The 18,380-nt window shown below is 42.8% G+C and overlaps 1 protein-coding gene across 1 annotated transcript; it reads right to left on the bottom strand.

Annotated features, from left to right (window-relative positions):
• Positions 1-1,969: 1,969 nt before the first annotated feature.
• On the bottom strand, positions 1,970-18,214 carry FBXO40 (F-box protein 40). Its single transcript, XM_075108193.1, has 3 exons — positions 18,078-18,214; positions 8,635-10,533; positions 1,970-6,518 (listed from the first exon to the last, which is right to left on the bottom strand). Exons 1-3 carry the CDS (start codon positions 18,084-18,086, stop codon positions 6,321-6,323), a joined length of 2,106 nt encoding a protein of 701 aa, XP_074964294.1. The 5' UTR covers positions 18,087-18,214; the 3' UTR covers positions 1,970-6,320.
• Between the last annotated feature and the right edge of the window lie 166 nt (positions 18,215-18,380).

The raw sequence follows: 18,380 nt of genomic DNA, 5'->3' as shown, positions 1-18,380 counted from the left end.
CCTGCAGAGAGGCTCCAACATGGCAGTTGTGATAGACTTTGTTTTGCAGAGCAGTAAGCCGCTCTTGACTGTTCTCTGTATCAAATCCCTCCAGGTGCGTGCTAAAGCTGAGACTCTCTTCCATGCTGCAGAGCTGCAATCCATTGCATGCTGGATCAGCCTGGCTAAAAGGAACAGCTCTGGTAAATAGTTGTGCAATTTACCAAGCTAGCTAGTAAATATAACTTTACTGTGCAGCTATCAGGTTCAAGAGAGCTATTCAGTGATGCTGCAACTGCTGGGAGAGGGCTATGTATCTGTTTTCCTATGCAGGGAGATGAAAACCAGTTAAATAACTATGTGATGACAGATAAGGAGGTATCGGTAGGCAGAGGCCTAGACAACAAGGGGAAAGAATATACTAATTGTGATGAGAGGAGCAGCAGCAGACAATACTGGTAGCCAAAGGGCTACCTATCCCAGCTAAGGGAAGCAGGTGAGACCGGGGGGTGCACAATGCCTGTGTACTGCAGTGAATCTCAGGTGATACTGTGGAATCAAAGAAGTGGTGGTCAGAGGAGACCTCTGGAGGTCTCTGATCCAACCTCTGGCTCAATCAGGTCACCATGATTTCATCCGACCAAGTCTGGAAACCCTCCAAGGGTGGAAATACTGCCACCTTTCTGGGTATCTGTTCCAGTGCTGCATTACCTTTCCGGTAAAAAAGTCATTCCTGAAGTTCAGCCTGAGCCTACCAAACTTCAACTTGTTGTCATTGCTCCTTGTTATATCAGCTGCTATTAATGAGAAGACTTTGGCTCCATTGTCTTTGTAACTACCTTCTGGATATTGGTAGGGAAAAAATACGAGCAACTAATAAGGAGTGTAAACTAGCTATCATGCAAGTAATAGAAATATGGTAGAATAACAGTCATCCCTGGTATTAAAATATTCTGCTGTTCAGGACTGATAGCAAGATAAATATAGTGCATTAGCATCACATGAATGGTTTAACAGGTTGTTTAGATAAAACTCAGAAAGTTAAAAGAGGCTTTTCTCTGGTGCAGCTCAGAGTCAGCTGTGAACTGCTCAAGTTCATAAACTAATATGGGCGAAAGCTAATATTAAAAGAGACAAATCACATGCTGCCATGGGAAAACTGACTTCAGAGTTATGGACCAGAGAACAATCTCTTATGATCATAACAGGCCTTAGGCCTATAATTCTTGATATGACACATGACAAATTCCTTCACAAAACCATCACTGGACCTACAAAGAGTCGTTAGTTGTAAATAGCAATTAAGTCACAGAGCAGGTGATCATCAAAAATAAGTTTGGAGCATGTGATCATAATTTCCTTACATATAAATTAAGTGGGAAGCTAAATAAGAATAGGCCTGTGCTGTATATGCAGGTTTTGTTTAAAAAGAGATTAAAACCCAAGGAATTAAGAAGACTCTTTAATGTGGCCTGTAGTGGTAAGGAAACTGGATGTGAAAGATGCCCAGAATTTCTGAGAGTGGCTGTGGAACTTGCACCCTAAGTAAAGAAGCAAAAACCACTCTGTAACTACCTGGATGAATAGCCACAAGGTGAAGAGTAAGGAGAGAGAATGGCAAAGAAAAGCCTTCTTCAAATGTTTGTAGGCATAATGTAACGCCAATCTGGAAAATGGATTTTTAAAAGAAGAGAAAGTTTTTCAATCAGTAAATAACTGAACCAGGAAGGAGAAAGTGGCTATGCAAAAAGGATGGGGTCAAAAATAAAGATAATTGTTAACATTAGATACATATAAAATAAATATAAATAATGAATACAAATAATAGTCTTCAACCAGGAAAATTATAGTGAAGAATGGAGCAGAGGAAAAGGAGCATAATGAGTATGAGTGTACAGGAACTACCACATCTGATTTGAAAGCAAAGCAAACATTAATGTGATGAAACTAAGAAAACAAGATAAGACTTGGATTTTGCAGGATTTTTTTAAACCAGAATAATTTTTATTCTTAAGAAAGCAACAAGGAGTTACAGAGTTTTGCAAAATAACAAACACGTCTCAGCTGAATTTCACCTTATCTGTGCTCATACAGTTTTGGGAGTTAGAGACCTGGCAAGTAATTTCTCCATCCAGCCTGGACTTATGGTGCATGTCCCGTATGGTACGGTATGGTACCCTCTCACCCCTTAAGAATTACCATCTGCTCCATGTTACTGTATAACACTGATGGGGAACTTCCAGCTTCTTCCTCAAGAAGAAGCCTTTATCTAGAAAGTCTGTTGTTGGCAGCAAATGATGAGCATACAGGAACATCAAAATTTGTGACTCTCTGGTTTTACCATGGCCTCTCAGCTTCAACAATCCGCTGGCTGAATACTCTAACCCAGAAAAGAGGTTGTGCCACAGAGTGAGGCCCACTGTTTAAATCATGATTCAAAACAGAGTCTGCATTTCACTGAGTTCACCAGGCTCATCTAAATATCTTACTTTGTCAGTAGAAATCAAATAAACTAAACTAAAGTCTCCATTCCCCTTATGTCTCTGCTCTCCTAAACATTGCTTCTACTCTCCTAGCATCTGAACCGTTTCCTCCTAAAACATTTGCAGCTGTATCACCTCTTCCACATCCCATTTCCTTTCATTGGTGTGCCCTTTTACTGTTCTTCACTTGCCTCTCCCCATGACACCTACAATCAGGCATTCTCTATCCAAACCCATCACCATTCCTGTTTCCTATCTTTCTGCTCTCTTGTTCCAAGCTCTTTTGCCCTGCTCTGACCTCTCTGATTTCCACGACGCCATCATTCCTGCTCCTGTTCTTCCAACAAGAGGGAACACTGCAAAACACATCAGCCTGGAGTGTGTGGAGTATTGCTCTTGCCCTACACAAGACATGTGGGCAGCACAAATGGGATCAAAGCCATGAAAGTCTGGAGTGTGTAATCTGGACCGAGAGCAACCTCAGTTGCTGGACTTGGGTCCCCTTTTCCAGTTCAGACCCCAGCACAGCAAAACACCTGTTTTGAAAAACACCGAATGCCCAGTTTCTCCTAATCAAATCCCTCAAGCTGAAATTTAGGAAGAGTTTTAACTATCCATTGATCAAGTTACGAGCTTAAACTAAGAGCCTAAGGACTGGCTGAACCCAAACTGAAGCCTCTCGCCTTTTAACTAAGATGGTGTTGTTCTCACCAGGATGAATAAGGCAGGCAAATTTGGTTCTTTGAAGCTCTGCAAAGCTTCTGCTGACTCTGCTAGTGAGCAGGATCATCAACATTGAGCTAGCTTGGCATACATCCTGTGATTAATTAAACTGCATCTGACACCAGCCCACAGCTCTCCACAAGTGTTAAATGCAAGATAAAGTAAGAAGTGGTTACCAGATGGCATTTGCCAGGTGGTTACACACCAGCGTAAGAGTGATTTCCAGTTCCCTGTACAGCTTTCCAAATTTGCAGTTTACAGAAGTATACATATATATTGATAGGAGCGAATTTGTCTGTTTCTCTGTCTATGAATTAACAGCCTGTGTCTCTCCAGCATACCCTATAGCGGTACCAGAAGGAAAGTGATCCAGGCTCCTAGATGTATGTACACCCTGGCTGATCCCAAGAGGCAGAAGCTGCAACATTCTGATCTTGGACCTGCACCCTGAACCACCACATTTGCAAAGATTGCATCCTCCCTGTAGTCTGATTCTGGCACCTGCACAGGGAAGAAGCAGGATCAGTGGTAGTAAGGCTGGAACTGAAGTCATGCGATCTCCAGGAGCAGGGAGATAAAAGAATAAAATCCTTTGGCATCAACAGGAGGCCAGAAGCGGAAAAGCAGTGGTGCCAGTGACACTGGCACTAAACGTAAAATGAGCCAAATTCATACCTAACACAAGCCACAATTTCAGGGCAGCTACACCAGTTTACAGCAGCTAAGTGGCTAATCAGGTGAGAGATGGTTCAGAGGTTGAACTAACTTTTTCATGGTCTCTTATACCAGCCTTGAACACTGACTTAACTCTGAGACCCTATCATTTAAGGTTTTTTTTTTTTCCCCTTGCCAAATTGTCCATAATTTTAAGTGGCTCCATTTTTACGTACCCAGCATAGGTACTGGCACCCAATTTTTAGACATGCATTTGCAGCTACTGTGGTCTGCAGCTATGGTTGGATGTTCGGCATCTTTCAAAATCAGGTACATGATATGCGAAGGATGAGGCCCTGATGTAGAGGCCAGTCTAGGAAGTCTGGCTGTATATTCTCACCTCAGTCAACTTCCCTGGGTAAAACAGAGTGATAATATTGGGCGACCTATGTTATGTGGGATGTTCTGAGGACAGGTGAGTTTTTGTAAGCAACTTTAAAGGATGGCCAGTTTGGTTTTGCGCAGGGGCTTAAGCCACAGGATGAAGGATCAGAGCACCCAGCTTTAACTGCTTCTGGCCCACCTTAGGTTCCCTGTGTTCAGTCTCTTCTGCATAAAACTGGGATGCTACTTGTCATGTTTTCCACAGGATACATGCACAGACAAGTTTATTCTCATGTGTAAAGCATTATGAGACTTCCCAGAAAGGAACCCTGGGGACAGAAAACAGAATAGCATTAAAAAATAAATAAATCTGTAACTGCTGCTACTCCTGCCCCTGGGACCAGTCCACTTCCCCCACAGCTCAGACAATATGCTCCTGAGGATATGTGTCTGGAGAAGAAAAACATCCTCGTATGGCTATAAATCTCACAGGGACCACTTAAGTTGCAAACGTAGAACAAGGATGAGCTGCACTCAGCATGTTTTCCATCACCATGCAATTCATGCCTTTGATTACCAAGAGCTCAGCTCAGGTTCATCAGTGACCTTTACCAGTAGGAGAGGGCTCCTTCTTGCATAGGCTGCCTCACCCCAGATCTGCATCAAGACCAGGGTTGGCAAGCACGGTGTGTGTCCATCCACCAGGGCCAGTTTTCATCTGGCCAGCCCAGGCGAGGAGAGCAGTGGCCCAGGCCAGCAGATGGCCCAGCTCCCAGCCAGGTCCTCCTGCCTGAGGCAGTGAGACGAAAGCCAGACCTCATGTCCTGAGATCGCTAAAAGAAAAGGGGTGTGAGCTGGCGCCACTGTGGCTGTGGCTGTGCAGCGGAAGTAAGCTGTTGAATCCGTTGACGGCCATTTCAGAGGAATCCTACCCACCACCACAGCCATGGCATTTCTAATGAGCGCCTCTGCAATGGGTATAAATAATGTCATAAGACAGACGCTTTTGGTGACATGCATGGTTTCTTTCATCTGTTGCCCCCGCAAGCACGTTCTGTGTTTAAATTAGTGTACTTATTAAAAAATCAGCTAAACCCTAATCACTCTTCTGCTCTGGAAAAAAAGAAGATGATTCTTATACTCTAGCCCATTTAACTGAAGCAAACATTATTCGTACTGTTACTGAATCGGTTGGTGAATGCCTTTTCTTTTACAGAAAAAAATAAATTATTTCTTTGACAAATTGCTTACAGTTGCTTACTATCACAATTTGCAATTTAAAATTGCAAAACTGAGTAGGTAAGGCATTCTAAGAATGTCCTAAAATATTTTTGATGGCTTTAATGGATGTGTACATAAACCAGAAAAAGTTATTAACCAAAAAATATAAAAAGTCAGTTGAACCCCTAAAACGTTTTGCTATTTAATTATTTCTAACAAAGAGCAAGTTTGTTTGCTTTGGTTTGGTTTGAATGTTCCCATAAGCTCAGCCTTAGGCTTGCACTCAAATGCTAACTAGGCACGCTTGCCTGAATCAGGGACCTGAATGATGGTCTATGACTGTGCAGTGCATTCCTGAGTCCTAATTAATTCACTTGATTTTGGGGGCTCCTTTTCTTTTGCCCACATCTCAGGACAGGTTAGCAGTCCCTAGGTCTGCCAGGCAGGAGGGCATTTGACTGTGCTCCCAGAACTTGGCTTTCCAGCCAAAACTAAGGTGTTTCAGACCTAGTCGAGCTAGGTATGTTAACTGCTCTTGCTTCTCTGAGGGACATAGTACAGGAGCAGCAGCCTACCTTCAAGGTTGCGAAGATGCTGTTTCAAACTAGATCCTTATTACTTTCTCCAGGATGCTGTATTAAGCAAGGAACAGAAACTTAAACAGAAAGCAAATGATGTCATGAGCAGTAGATGAAGTTTTACAATTAAATTAATGCAGAGGAAAAAAAAAAGATGCAGGATGTCCCAAATGCAGCTGGGGAGAAGCCAGTTTTGCCTGTCCAAAGGGGAGCTGGAAGCAACAATCTTTACACCCAAATTTCCAAATCTTCTTTTCAAGGGCCCTGAAAGGAGTGTGCCAGAGGGGAAGCAGGTTGTTCAGACTCTGTGCTTGAAAGTAGAAACCAAAGTCTTTTGAGTCTGCTCACGAAACTCGCACATGCCTGTCAGCAGCACGGGGTCCGTCTTGTGCTCCACTTGGTAGAAGGGACAGTTCTTCAGGTGCTCTGACATGCATGTGACATCGTTGCGCTGCCATTTGTTAACTCTGGAGAACAGGCTGCTGAACTGCCAGATCTAGTACAGGGACAGGGAGAGAAATTGGGGAGAGAACACAAGAGTGTCAGTAAAAATAGAAGAGGATTTTAAAAATCTATGTACGCTATAGCGGGTGTGCATTACTTGTACTGGACAGGCTAGTGAACATCTGATTGTGCAGGGCTGGCATGACAAGTAAAAATGGGGTCTGTATTGTTATGTACCTTGTACTTGCTGGTTTTGCTGCTTTAGTCATCACCTGCCATTTTTAACAGGAAAGTGTCCTTCTACAGCTTTTGTACCAATCCAGTGCGGGACTCAAGGAAATCCAGAACACCTGACCACCGCACCTTTAGAGAAAACTCCATTGCATGTCTGGTGTGATCCAAGATGTTTGTAACTGCATCCAAGATGTTTATAAAGCAGGGTGACTACAGCATGCTTGTGTGATACGTATCTCAAAGGAACCTGAGTTCATAAAGACCTTCCAAAGCATCTATCGGCAACATCAAAGTAATGAACATTACAACACTGTTGTTATTTACCACACCCCAGAACAAGCCTGGGAAATCTAAGCTTAAAGTTATTCCTAGAGGAGATACAAGCTTGTACAAAATAGAAATGTGCAGTTAAAATTTTCTGATCCTGTTTGCAGTGATGCCATGTACCATTCAGTCATAGACTGGCGTGTAGTGATAAGACTGTGGTTAAGTCACCTTAATATTTTCTGTACACCATTAAATCAAATTAATTTTTAAAGTCCTAGTAGATTTCTGCCTAAAAATGTTTCTTCCTGTGGAAGAAGGACAGTGTGTGGGTGTGCTATGCTTAAGATTATCTGACCCTGTCCTAGTCCTAAGTAATCATAGCTATTATACACAGTAGTCAAGAAATTCAGGCTAATTACAAATGGAATGTTTTCAAGCAGAGTCAGTGCATTGGAAACAAGACTCCGGTGCAGTCAATACAGCGAGCTACCATGAAAAGGGTTAGGCAGTCCTTAAATTCAATGCTGTTGGCTTGAAATTGCTCTACAATAATGGAAGTTAATTGCTATACAATTGCTGAGCCAGAAATTCTTCCTTTTACTGAAGGAAACCACATCCTCCAGTAAATTATTTCAGTGGCTAATTCCTGTTTTGGATCAGGCTAATTCAACTTGCAGCCACAAAACTTTGTTACACAGAGTTTGAATTCACTATGCTTCACGTTTTCTCTTAATAAAGAATACTTTCTCTTAACAAAAAGTCATAACCTGCTAAGCTTCCATTTGATAAGAATCAATAGGTGGAGATCTTCAGGGGTGTGCCTGAAAGCCAGGTCCTTAGATAATTTCTGGGAGTCTTCCCTGGATCTCTAAATTATTTTTTCCTAGATCTTGTCTGCCTGGTCAAGCTGGAGTCTCTCATGTTATTCTTTCAAGCAGTTTTATGTTAGAGAAGCTGCAAGGCTATCAACTAGAAAAAAACCTGTAATAACTATTGTTCAACTAGGACTTAGACTGAGCTATGTTTACATATTTCTTTCAGGCTACATAAACAGCCAATAGGGTGGTAATTTTCCAGCCCAAACAGTGGGAGACCAGCTTTGCGGAAGAAGGGCTCTTATCCCCATGCTGCTCCCTCAGGTGCTCACGAACCAGCGAGTCAGACACTCATGGCAATCCTCTGAACTACTAATCAGGAAAGCCCTTGGGGGTTGATGCAAACACCTGAGCTCCTTTCACAGCCACGTCTCCTTATTCTTTTCCTTTCTGGTGTTCTAAAGCATGTTTTAATTTTGACATACCCTCGCTCAGCTTGTAAAGAACAAAAAAAAAGGTATGAACTTCAAGTTCTTAAAAAATCCCTGTGTAACCTTTAAATATCAGGAATTCTCAGTTCCCAGTGCCTAAAAACAGTGCACACGCAAACAGATTACCCAAGACAAGCCTGGGTGAGGACTTTCAGCTAGTCAGATGATGCCTATTTACACCTTCCTACCTTTGCTCATTTTACTCATTTTATAGCCCTGACCCCTGACAATTGTGGTGCAAATTACAACCTCATGAACCTTCCCCACATCTGCATGCTTATATGCAGCATCCCCTGTTATGCTTGTGTTTTATTTGGAGAGAATCCATGGCTGTCTTTTTCCCAGTGTCACAGTCACTTGCCTTTTTGCGAGCTTTCCATGAAGTACTGCCATGGGAATATCTTTTTTTCTCCCAGACCAGCAGGACCATTCCCCTCTCTTGAAGAAGAGTGGCACAGATGTCTCTCATCAGCACTGACACTTGCGATAGCTGAGATAAACTGAAACTGTCCAGGAATCCTGCAATATACTTGAGCACTTCTACTGGGAGGCTGCTCAGTGAGTCCTTATTTCTCCCTTGATTAGCCACTGTGGAATTGCACTTCCCTGATTCAGCAAGGAGGGTGTCCACCTCTGGCTTAATAGCAAATGTCTTGAGAGGCTTGCTGTATATAACCTTGGCCTTAAGTCCATCAGGGCGGAAATGATTTTGAACAAAGGTACATCCCAAGTAGGCCAGTGGGCAGCGATGCTGGAACCATCCGTCCAGACATGACTGGATATCAGCATGCACATTCTTGAAGTGGGATGGGAACTCATCTCTCCTGAAGAAATGACTGCAAGTGAATGTGAAAGCTGAACTGCTTTTGTTGTGTCTTCTGGTTACACATTCAGTATAGAGCTCCACGTGGAGTTCTGGTGGGCTTTCTTCATCTAGAATATCTGCTAGAACAGCATTGGAGGAGAAGGGCTCCAGAGGAAAGCTGTATGTCTGTGTTGCAAAATCCACAAAGAGTCCATCAATACCCCTTGCTTCAGAGATCTCATGGCCTTTCAGCTCTTTTTCCAGTGCACACAGCAGTGTGGCTTTAACTATATTTGCCTTAGGTAGTTCTTCTAGGCTTATTCCCAGTTCTGAGGTATCCACTGACTTGTCTGAAGTTGGCATCTTGTGGCCCAGTGCATCTCCTAATCGTGCTCTTTTGCCACAATAACTAACTGGCACTTTGAAGGTGTAGACAGTCTTCACCTCCTGAGCTTCCAGGTTCCCATAGACAAAGTCTTTTTCTTTGGGAGTGCAAGCAGCTAGCTGGCCAAAGCGGATGAGCATTCCCCCATGATGTACCAGATACATGTTGTAATCACCTACACCAACTTCCTTCTTCAGCCTCTCCAGGACCCCTTCTTGCCAGGGAGCCAGTCCTGTCATTTCTGTATTCCGTGTTATTTGTTCAGGCTTTTGGTCCTTTGCCTCTTCTGCACCATTAGGTACTTCCTTTGCCTTCTCTGTGGAGCTGGCAGCATGAGGCGCTGATGCTGTTTTCTTGGAAGCCTCCTCTGTCTTTTGTTCTCTGCTGGCTGCTGAGCTTGCTACCTTGCAAGCCAGGAGCTCTTTGCTGAAAATGTTCTCCCAGGTTTTGTAACTCCCCAGATCCATTCCCTCTTTGTCCTTTGCCAAATCTTCACGCTCATGTTGGCTGAGCTCGGACAATTGGTCATTGCCCTCTTGGGAATCACAGGCTGCTCCTCCTACAGCACCTTCTTCCCCACCTATGGCTTCATCCATTAGCTCTTCCACTTCATCCTTTTTCCTCCACTCTGGAAACAAGGTGGCTATTTTCAAAGTCCTGAAAAGTATCTTCTGGTCTCTGAGTGCCAAGGCTGTGTCCAGACACTCTTCATTCAAGGTCTCCTTCATAATATTCTTGTGGAGGGTTGTGTCTGAATCCACATTTGGCCAGCGATTCCACTCCATCGAGCAGCAGACAACACTGGCTGGACAGACCTGGAGGTGCTTTGCCAGCTTAAAGCGGGCCATCGAAAAAGGGCAGCCATAGGCTGAATTGAGGCAGGAGACCTGCTCTAAGGGACAGAGCAATTGGTGTTCCTCCTCTTTGCACATGTGGAAGGTGGCCCCGCAGTGAAAGCGGCAGCTGATCACCATGCAGGAGATGGAGGGCTCAACTGGTGCGCGGCAGTGCCGGTTGAAACATCTCTCACAGTGCCTGTGCTGCCCAGGGGGAGCTTTCTGAGCCCGGTGCTGCGTGTAGCAAAGACAAGAAGACAAAAGTTATTGACTGAAGGAGCAAGGATGGCCACAGACCCTCCGCGCCCGTGCTTGGTTTCTACACGTTAGGTGCTCAACATGCACTTCTAGTGGGAATAAGGCTGTGGGCAAATGACTACCAGCTCCATACAGTCATGTATCAGTACCGATCCCTGTGGTACAGTGTGGCCTGATAGCAGCACAGATATAGATAAGATCCTTGCTTGTTAGCCCAGCAGAGGCAGCCAGAGTTTGGGAGCAAGCTGTTTTCTGTCTCGATATTCACACTGTGTCTATCTCTACCAAGCTGCTGAAATCAAGACTACCAGAGGAACACTGAGGGCACTTCCCACTTCCTCAATGCTGTTTGAGTAGGAAAGATGATGTTTCTTTTTCCTCTCTAGGAAAATTAGCTGGTCATTTGGCCTACGTGTCTTGTCATCTCCCCCATAAAGACATGAATGTTGCACAAATGAACATCCCTTTGCTTTACACCAGCAAGGTTGAGAGTGAGAATTATCTTCATGATCCCAGTTCCCAGTGTGGAAACCAGCCTGGGTAAAGGAAAATTTGCCTGGCCTACTTTACTCTGCCTTCCCGATTTACCCTTACACTCCTAGATGATGCCTGCATGTTGTGGAACAGATACTGTGGGGGACTTTCCTTCAGGCAGGTTATTTGCTACATCTACTTTCAGGTGTCAAAACCTGGAATAAGGGGATGCCTTGGTCTGCATTTTGGAGAGAATCTCCAGAGTGCAGTGGAGACTTGTTGCAAGGCTATACCCACCCTAGTTAAATAAGTTTTCTTTTACTTTTTTTTACAAACTGCCTTTCACCTTTCTTCCCCTTGCTGTCACCAGTGAATGCTGAGTAGATAGGAAGGAGGAGAAGAGGGCAGGTATGGTTTATCTCGTGCTCCGCTCAGCACCACGGTGTGCAGTTAGGGCAGAAGGGGAAAGACAAAGGTCTAACCTCATCAGAGCTTTTCCTTTCCTGTGGTAGTGCAGGGGAAAAGTCAGCCTGAGCATGCCTTTTACAGGGTATATCTTAGAGAAAGAATCAATTTTTCTCCCTTTGGGATTTGTTTTAGAGCATGATCCTACAAAAACCAGCTACCACTGCTCTACTTTTTCAGCTCACCCAACGTACTTGTGACAACTCAGTGTGAAACACTACCTGGAACTGAATAGGTGATCCTGAGCTTATAATATTTTAGATACATTTTATAAGGGTGTTAGTGACATCAGAAGAGGCCAGAAAATAGAGAAGGACGTCCCAGGCAACAAGTAATAAACAATACCATTCTCTGTTTCATAAATTCAGCTGCCACCAGGCAGCAGCATGAATTTATCATTTTGCAACTGACAGACTGGATTAAAAGAACAAGTTGAAGTTGCCAAACCAAATGTTTCGGAATTTTCAACCAGCTTTATTATATAAACAGGTTAATTTTTTTCTTAAGGAAGAGTGCATTTCTGTTCTCACACTTCCATATTAATGCGGTTTCAAAATATATATAATTTTTTCCTCTCCTTCCCTTAAAAACCTTTGATATAAAAATGACATACAATTTTCCTGAGGTCTAACAACAAAAAGCAGAAGAACAAGAACATGATGTATGAAGATCCTTCTGTACCACTACCAGATTACTAGCTTTGTGTCACAATGGACCATTGGCTTTGGTTTCATGATTGTTTTTTGTTCTTTCCCAGTAAGTCAATTAAATCCGTTTAATGTAAAAGTAATGCATTTATGAGGCCTGCTTCCAAAAGTCCTCAGTTCCCCTTGCTCATAATATTTCTACCCTTGAATAATTCCTGAAAATAGCTGTTAATCCTTCCTGAAATGGGAAAACAGAAGCCCAGAGTCCGACAGCAAGTAAATGGAGATGGTGATTAGCATGAGGCATGCCTTCTATTGTAAAAAACCTAAGAACATAAGAAATTACATTCTGGGTCAGACCAGTGGTCCACCCAGCCCAGCGGTCTTCTTCAGTAATGTCTGTAAGAGATGCTGTTTGGGGGAACATGTAGGATTTCCTGTGGTCCTTTCCCCTCACACACAGTTGTTGGATTAGAGAACTAGAGGCTGCTCAGTCACTGCTTGAAGCTCCTTCCCTGGATACCTTCAACTGGTATCAGTAACTTGGCCCAAAGAAGAGCTGCTGCAAGTAGAAAAGTCCCAGCTTCTGACTTTCTGCTCCTTCGTTTAGGGGCTGCATTCCAGTTTGGTTCAGTTTACTGAGAATCTTTGTGGAAGGGAAAAAGCTAAAGATAAGAAGGAACTGGAGTTCTCTTTCCAAACAGGACCCAGGGCACTTTTTTTTTGTGAAAATGAGAAAAAGATTTTTGACAAGTCTTTCCACCACATTTCCTATGCAGTAGGAACTACCATAGATCCAGCAGACTCTCATTTGGCTCTGGGGTAAAAATAGACGTTGCTGGTAAAATAATTTAGACTTCAGTTTTTTTCTAAGGTTAAAAAAAATACAGTAGTGTCATGTACCTAGATCTGAGTGCTTTTGCAACCCCAGGCTTAAGTGACCTAGCCTTGAGGAGAGCTGTGCCCTAGAGGAAGAAGGTTTAGGCTCAAGGGGAAGAGTTGCTACATGAAGCTGTTTCCCCTCTCCTTCCTGACGGTACTGTCTTAACTTCTCATCTTTTGCACTTTCACACCCCTACAACGGAAGTTCATGAACAATGCTGGAGAAGGAAAGATGTCTGGGAAAGGCAATGCCTGTGGGTTCCTGCAGCCACTAAAGACCACACACTCATGTTTGAATTTGATGTGCATTAATTGCTCGACACATCTTTGTTCCATCCTTTGCAATTTCCAATGCTGACCAATACCTGTTTAGACCTCCTAATGAATCAACCCCATTCCGCCTCGCTCCTGCAGAGTAAAGGATTACATCCTTGGTGGTCCCTTTACCCAGGGACAAACTTACACTCTGAGGTATAAGGCTCAGGTACCTTCACCTTTGTTTGCGTGGAAAGAGCTGGAGACAACAATGCAGAAAAATATTATTTCGTGACTACCCATTATAACATTCCCTGCCTTGTCTCGGGAAGCATTGGCTTCTGCACAGGGGTGACACCAGGGTGCTGGCCAGGGTGGCCCCAGCCTCATCCAGCCCTTAAATACATATGGTTTAGGGTGGCATCTCTCCTGCTGTTTAGTTACATCTACTTTTACGTGGCCCAGAGAAGCAGGAGATACAGATGGATTTATTCCACATTGGCAGCATCCTTGCTGCTCTCATTCTTGTAACATTTTGCTGCAAATATAATCTCTAAAAATAGTCCCAGCTATGACTTGCATAAGGTCAGAGGAAGGCTGGGTACATTACACTGCAATAAAAACATGAACGCGTGAACAATACTTTCCACTGCAAAAGTAACTCTTGGAGAGAAATAACTGATAAATAAAAATACATCAGAAGAACAGACCTTATGGTTCTCCAAACACAGAAAGGGCTGATTGCAAAGTTTCTGGAGAGGAGCTTGCTTTCATACTGCCGTGTGAAATGAACCCCATCAAAATCATGTGTAGAAAAAGAAAATACATGCTTTGATTATGAAAAGTGACCATATCAGATCATTCAGATCCAGAATGAGTCTTCATCATTATTCAGGTATTTTCAGTTGAGTTTACCTCATCTCTAACTTGTATATGCTGTTCTTTACAGACAAATTATTTCTGTGCCTCTCTTCTCATTGTCAAGTCTGTGAAGCTAGAGGACAGGAAGAAGAGAATGAGATTTTTTCTGATATTTACTAGGGTTTGAATGCTTCTTCTATTCTGACATGCTGGTAATCAGGAGCTCTGTATTTTAACTGATGATCTAGTTAGCTCTGTGGTTTAGTTGATGGTATGATTGTCAGTCCACAAACTGCAACTTTCAAAACCCTGAGCAGAAAGTTACAAATTCTTGACTCAGTAACTTTGATACACGACATCCAGAGGCAGGTGACACACAGATATGTCAGGTGATAAAACATTTCTCTAAATCTGTACACTTCCTGTTTCCCTGCAACTTGCAAAATTTCCTATGAGCTGGGTTAGAAAAAAAATCAAAAATGCTTACTTGAATCATGTTCAAGCTACTGTGGAAAGAAAGGATGCAAATTACAGTCTGTCCAGTTTGGTAAATCTTTATTTTTAGACCATCATGACAGCAAATCAAGTAAGGTTTAAAAATACACAGCTGCTATTTTAACTGCAGATATGTCTGTGTCTGGAGCAGATCTGTTCAGTGACAATAATTTACAGTTTATAAACCAATTACAAATTATTTTCAGTAAACATATATTTAACTCAGTTGAAGTCAATGAGCCAAAACAATACAACTATTTTCTTATTTGGTATTAGCTATATGTGACTGATCATATGACAAACTAAGGTTATACATCATATCTGAGCTCTTCAACAGAATCAAGGGTTGCCTCCCATTTCAAAGAACCATCAAAAAGGGCCACCAGAACCCCCAGATAATTACCTTAAAGAGTGCCTCTGAGATGAGATTGCAAACACAAAACACTCTTTCTACGATTTACAACATGATAAGGAGCTCTTAAAAAAATCTCAGGAAAGTTTGCATGCAAATGCTGGAGCCAAGAATGTTGAAGTTGTATATAATATTACAACAGAAAAATATTTTCAAGGAATGTGAATGGTTTTGGTGATGTGTATAGGGCAGATAGGAGATATTCTCTATTTCTTTTAATCCTTGTTACCTAATATATGATGTTTATCTCATTTTTGTCATAATACTTAAATCCTGAGGTGAATACAGAATTATTAATTTCCTTACAGGGTTTTTCAATATATTCACTATTTTAGTATCTGAGGGGGTTCACAACCAATAATGAATTTATCTTTGCAGTACTAGAGGTGCACTTGAGGTTAAAAGATACTATTACTTCTATTTGGCAGATGTAGAATTAAAGTATAGAAAGATGAAAATAAATAGAATTAAATATAATATTTTATGTAAACAAACAAACAAATAAAAAACACGCCAAGAATGGAGATGTTAGGTTCTAATGTTTTGCTTGCATGGCTCCTGCACAAACACCCTGGCAGAGCCAGCTGTACATTTTCCAGGAGACCATGTAAGTCTCCTTAAACTAGAGATTTTCTTCTCTTTTCATGCAGCGCTCTTCCTCAATCACTACATACGTAACAAAGTCAGCAAGAAATCAGGCTTGGGTCTCCTTTTGCTGTATTTAATATAGATAGATATATTTGTTTCTTGGAGCTGAGGAAGAAAACACTATGCCATTGGAAACTGTACTGTACTGCATTGTACATGAATCTTGGGAGCCTAACGTCCTGTCCTTCACTACAAAAAAGCAAACCCCAAAATGCTACCACCTGGTATCACAGTGGCCCCTAACTAAGTCAAGCCCCACATCTCCACACCCACAGCAGGGACAGCTACAGCTGGAGTGACCGCCTTGGTGTTAGGCATAGCTGGTCACTCTCCTTCGTGGCACACCTGCTCTGCAATTGCTGTTCAGACTGATCTTGGATATACGTGTTGCCAGCCAAGCTTTAAATGAGCCAGGCAGTTAATATGGTACAGCCCAGGGTAGGTGGAAAGGGAGAATGAAAGGTATAGATGAAATCTTCATCAATAGCACTAATAAATTTCTAGCAAGCATGGGCAAGACACAGTTTATTTGAGGCTCAGATCTTTAACAAATCCACAGGGGTTTTATAGGGATACTTAGATTCCAGGACAATCCTTCTGGTGAACCTCAAATCCCCAAGTATAAGACATGCAGATTTTCTGTGAGACAACTGACCTGTTAGATAAGCCCAAAGATGGAAGGTGGAGGCTGTGACAGTTAGGGAGCTACTCCCTGTGTTTTCTAGCTGGGGATCAGCTGTTTGAACCTGTGGTGTTTTATGGCAATAACCACTGGTTCAGAGTTAGTGAACAGGTTGGAATTCCTTTATACTGAAAAAAAAAAAATGCTTTAAAATGACGGGGACGGAGTAGGTCCACAGTACAGTGCATCAGTCAGGCACATTCCTTGCTTTCCTTTCAGAACACATATGCTGCTCAGCTTCCCACAGCAGCACATCAGCTTCTCTTGAGCTCCTAAACCTGGCATGCAGGACCGTGGAGCTCAAGAGAAGCTGTTGCACCATTAGGCCTCCCCCTTGCCTGGTCAATCTGTGCTGCATGCACACAGAAAAGAGGCACTGAAACTTGCTAGTGCACTTTCTGCCCAGCTGGTGCTGTTATGGGCAGAGTAGGGGTCAGTTCAGAGCAGTGAGGCACGGGCAACACCGGGCACTGCTGGTAGAACCCCATACTGCACTACTCCCTGTGAGACCCAGATCAGCAATATTTCTTGCTCCTCCCTACCTGGCACAACGTAGCCATAGCTCACCTGACACAAACCCACCCCAAAATTCCAGGTGCTGAAGTGGTCCCCTGGGCTGGCAGTATGGTGCAGGGCTGCCCAGCAGCAGGGTCTTGTGCTGGGCATGGTGGGGAGTTGGGTGGGAGACAGGCAGAAGGAGGAGGCTGTGGCATGGAGCTGCTCTGCTGTTCCTCATGCATGAGAGGGGTGCCTGTGCTGTCCTTGGTAGGGACACAGTCAGGCTCACTTTGCACTGGTAACTGGGAAATGGGCTTGGGTTTGGTTTGAGTTCAGCAAGTGCTTTAAAATAACAGATTCTAGTTTAGCTGCAGTTTGAAGAAAAAAAAGAATTGTCCAAACTGTGAGGTTTTTTTCCTTTGGGTTCAGGTTCTATTTTATGCCCCGGTAACAACCTCATTAACATACTTTTCTGAAGACTTCTTGAGATAATCAAGTGAAGTGTTTTAAGCAAAATAAAAGAAACATAGCCCAAGGCAGATGCCCCACGTAGAGAATTTCAGAGCTACTGGTCAAGGTCTAAGTCATAAAAACATTCCTGAATAAAAATTACTAAGCAGCCACAACTCTAAATGGTACAGTAGTACTTATAACATGTAACACTTGTGTTTCTTACTTCATCATCTTATCATTCAGTCTGGCCTACAAACATAGAGTTTGCAGTCTGAATCTGCAAAACTCACCAGATTTTAAGTCTTAACATTTTTGCCAGAAGATTGCTTTTGCCTCTCCTCTGACCCTTACTGTATCTCCTTGTCTTATTTCTCTCAGAGTTTGTTGACAATTACAGAAATTGAATTTCTGATTTATCATCTGTCCTGCTACTGAAGCTCCCATCTTAAAATCAGCTTCTTAGTTTTTTAAAACCCCAGATACAGTGCTGCAAAACTGTGGCTAATCCACTGCATATATTATGTAGGTTTTTTTTTTTTCAGAGTAGCATGTCACTGAAGTGTTCACAGTTACCAGCTGCCTCTGTTTTAGGGTATCATTTAAGACACCTTGTGTCTGATTATTCTACTTCATCTTAATTACTAAGGCTGTTTTGAAGACATCTTGATTTTCATAGCTCGATACAGTAACCACTGCATTGCATAAGGTTTGACCAATAAAGACTCCGACTCTATTTACAAAGCCTTACCTTAATCATAGAGTCCCTGCGTGTGTACCAAACACTTGCTCTCCTGGTTGTGCTCAGCTGGGTTGAAGTGAGGTGGGTAAGGGAGAGCTGCAAGCAAAGAAAGAGGAGAGAATGGGAGGACACCGAGCAAGCCCAGGCAGAAACATCAAGTAGTTTTGGGATGATAAAAATAAAACCCGTGCATGTGACTGTGTGGCTCAGTTTACAGAGCAGTCTCTTCCACTGTATTTGTTAACACTGTCACTTCTGGAGTGATACTTCAGAGAGGATGTGAGAGGCAGAACTACTAATACTCTGTGCCCA

This window comes from Phalacrocorax aristotelis, chromosome 1 (assembly GCF_949628215.1).
Source record: "Phalacrocorax aristotelis chromosome 1, bGulAri2.1, whole genome shotgun sequence".
NCBI classification, from domain to species: Eukaryota; Metazoa; Chordata; class Aves; order Suliformes; family Phalacrocoracidae; genus Phalacrocorax; species Phalacrocorax aristotelis.
The sequence above is the reverse complement of the archived record's forward strand: the minus strand, read 5'-3'. Positions and strand labels throughout refer to the sequence as shown.